This window comes from Paramacrobiotus metropolitanus, unplaced genomic scaffold (genome assembly GCF_019649055.1).
Source record: "Paramacrobiotus metropolitanus isolate TYO unplaced genomic scaffold, Prichtersi_v1.0 Parri_scaffold0000567, whole genome shotgun sequence".
Taxonomy (NCBI): Eukaryota; Metazoa; Tardigrada; class Eutardigrada; order Parachela; family Macrobiotidae; genus Paramacrobiotus; species Paramacrobiotus metropolitanus.
The window spans coordinates 2,015-4,679 of NW_026570787.1; the positions used below are offsets into that span (position 1 = coordinate 2,015).

At 47.2% G+C, this 2,665-nt stretch overlaps 1 protein-coding gene across 1 annotated transcript; it reads right to left on the reverse strand.

The window, feature by feature from the left end:
- Nucleotides 1–1,168: 1,168 nt before the first annotated feature.
- On the reverse strand, nt 1,169–2,041 carry LOC129602528 (high-affinity lysophosphatidic acid receptor-like). The gene has a single exon (XM_055501564.1). The coding sequence runs from the start codon at nt 2,039–2,041 to the stop codon at nt 1,169–1,171; it is 873 nt and encodes a 290-aa protein (XP_055357539.1).
- Between the last annotated feature and the right edge of the window lie 624 nt (nt 2,042–2,665).

The following is a 2,665-nucleotide window of genomic DNA, read 5'->3' on the forward strand; positions in this document are numbered from 1 at the left end:
GGAGTCTAACTAATGTGTGTTTGGGAGTGCGCGAATGTGTAAGTTTTCGTGCATGTACACGAATTTGGTACCATGTACCGGCCCAATTCCCTGAAGGCATACAGTCAGCAATTGTCACAACAATGGGTGAGTCAGGGTGACGTGGTCTTTACCTGTTGTGTATACCTACGGTGTTGTGGATGTTTGAGCCCTAATGAAAGGTCAACGATGACCATTACCTATATGCATTATAAACGAACCAAACAACCTTTTAACCACAACCTTTTAATAATAATTGACCATTGCCCACTACAGTGTAATTATTATTAGCTGATCCGTAGATTAGAAATAACTCGGCTGATTTTAATGCATTTGATGGGCTCTTTATACAACCGGTCCGGATCCATTATGGATCCGGACCGATTGTAGTATGGTCGTGACTCACTGGTGTGATATCATTATGATTAATAGTGAGCAATAATGATATAACCGTGATGTCAATGACCTTGAAGATAGACCTTGACGTCGGGCGCGTGTAATCTCGTCATTAGTCATGACACCGTATGCTCACTATGCTGCGCATTGCCACGGGAGGAAGTTTGAAAAAGCTTCTTATTCGCACGCATTGCCCAGGTACAAGAAATATGCCCAATCAGACTTCAACATTTCTATTTTCTAGAAACCGTACATGCTAAGTGACTTCAGCATGCAGAGTTAATGCTGAAAAGTCGCTGTACAATTTTAGTCTGTCCGGACATTCATGGTGCGCTTAAAATTTGACAATCATACTTTGATGAGACTGCTCAGATCTAACGAAGGGTGTCTTTGCTTTAGAATAGGTTTGTTCGGAAACTGGCGCCAGATGTGCTTTATTTGCATCAAGCGCGAAGCGCGAGATGCTGCAATAAGCCTTCGTCAAAGCGATGCACGCATCCATAGCAGAGTATACACTTTCCGTAGCAGAATATGTCTGTCGCCTCACATGCGCGTCACGTCACCTTCTTTCCTATGGGATATGTGGAATTCCACATGCCGATTCCATTTCCAGTGATACACAGAACGCAACTGCGCGATTTTCAAGTGGTACTTACTGGAAATGCGTAACAGTTTTCCCTGTGCTATCACTCGCGCTCGGTGCAATGAGGTGGTTATCAACCACCGCTAGTATACAGGTACATGGATAGGCTGGTTATTTTTCGGTGACGACACGTGACATAGAAGTTGCATCCACAGCGTTCGCCGTAGGTCGTGAAACATACGTCCGCCACAGGCGTCGCGTGCTGTCCTGCCAGTAGCGAATGGTCAAGCAGAACAGTATGGGATCCAGTATCGGCAACAGGGAATACGCTGCCGCTTGGAATTGGCGAAACACCGGATACGCGTTAGGCGCCGATTCCGTCATCAAGTAGAACACCGGCGTCGGCAACCAGCACACCGTGAACGCCACAGTAAACATGGTGGTAATCAAAAATGGTTGCCCAGCCTTTTTCCGCAGCGGCTGCTGCACCTGCACCAGCCCACCGTTATTTCCGGCTGACCTTTCTGCGATCTTCCGCTTCCGTAAATAGTACTTCAACAGGAGAAACGGATAACACAAGGGTACAAAAAACGTCGGCGCGGTTTGTGTCCAGTTCTGCAATGCCGCATAAACTGGTATGGCGGCGCGATTTAACCAGCAGCCCTTTTCCGGACTCAGGCGGTAATACAGGGCGTCCAGTATCACTCCCGGTAACTGCCATGCATGGACATAAAACACCATAATCACGCAAATCGCCCCAGCGGTTTTTGCAGTGTGATAATTCCGGTATCCGATCGGCCAGAAGAGGGCCCACGCCCGGTTGAGGCTGATGAGAAGGTGGGTGTGGAGTGTCATCGGTGCGAGGACGTAGATAGCGTACAGGCTCAGCGTGCAGAATGACCGACCCAGCCGCCAGCCCGTGGCGGCCATGGTCAGGATTTTTACCGGACCGTCTACAGCAGCGTATAAGAGGTTGCTGGTGAATAAGGTGATTATGTAGACGTTGAAGGAGGAGGAGCGCAGCGCTTTATCGAGGAGCAGCATAAGCAAGACACCCGCGTTTAAAGCGAGACGAGCGGTGGTTGTGATTACGAAACCGGGAGAGATAGTGCGGTCGCCGGTTAAGTTGGACAGTGAAGTAGAGTTGATTGCCAAGGGAAGAGCAAAAAAACTGATGTTTGCCATAATTTTTCGGAAAATCTCTCTGGGTGTCAGGTGCTGCAAAGTAAATTATTGTCCATGACGCGGAAGGCAAACCTGTGGCGCGATTAATGCATTCGTTGATGTTATACTGCAATAAACGGATGGGAATGACTTGGCGGAAACAGCTTGTCTCGAATAGCACAATGTAATTATTTCTGCTGGCTGGTAAAGTTGTCACCTGCAGGAAGTAATTAACGAGTCTCGCTTCCAGATAATCCCTTTAAGAGCCGAACCCGTGCGCATTTCGAGGAAAAAGGATCATCCGGTAACTAACCGACACCTGCTTTGAAATCCAAGTGAGCGCTGCTCTGTTTACGATTATGTATTACCTATCGTTAGAAATAACTGCAGATATATAATTTATTTCAGTTGTCACAGATGTGGATACGTTTGGCTTTTATAGAAAAAGAATCAGAACCAAATGACGTCATAAGTGTTTTCTTCCTAGAGCAGCTCCACAGCGCG

What these genes read in the sequence shown, in the direction of transcription:
- LOC129602528 (XM_055501564.1), bottom strand. Translation starts at nt 2,041, where the DNA reads ATGCTGCTCCTCGATAAAGCGCTGCGCTCCTCCTCCTTCAACGTCTAC.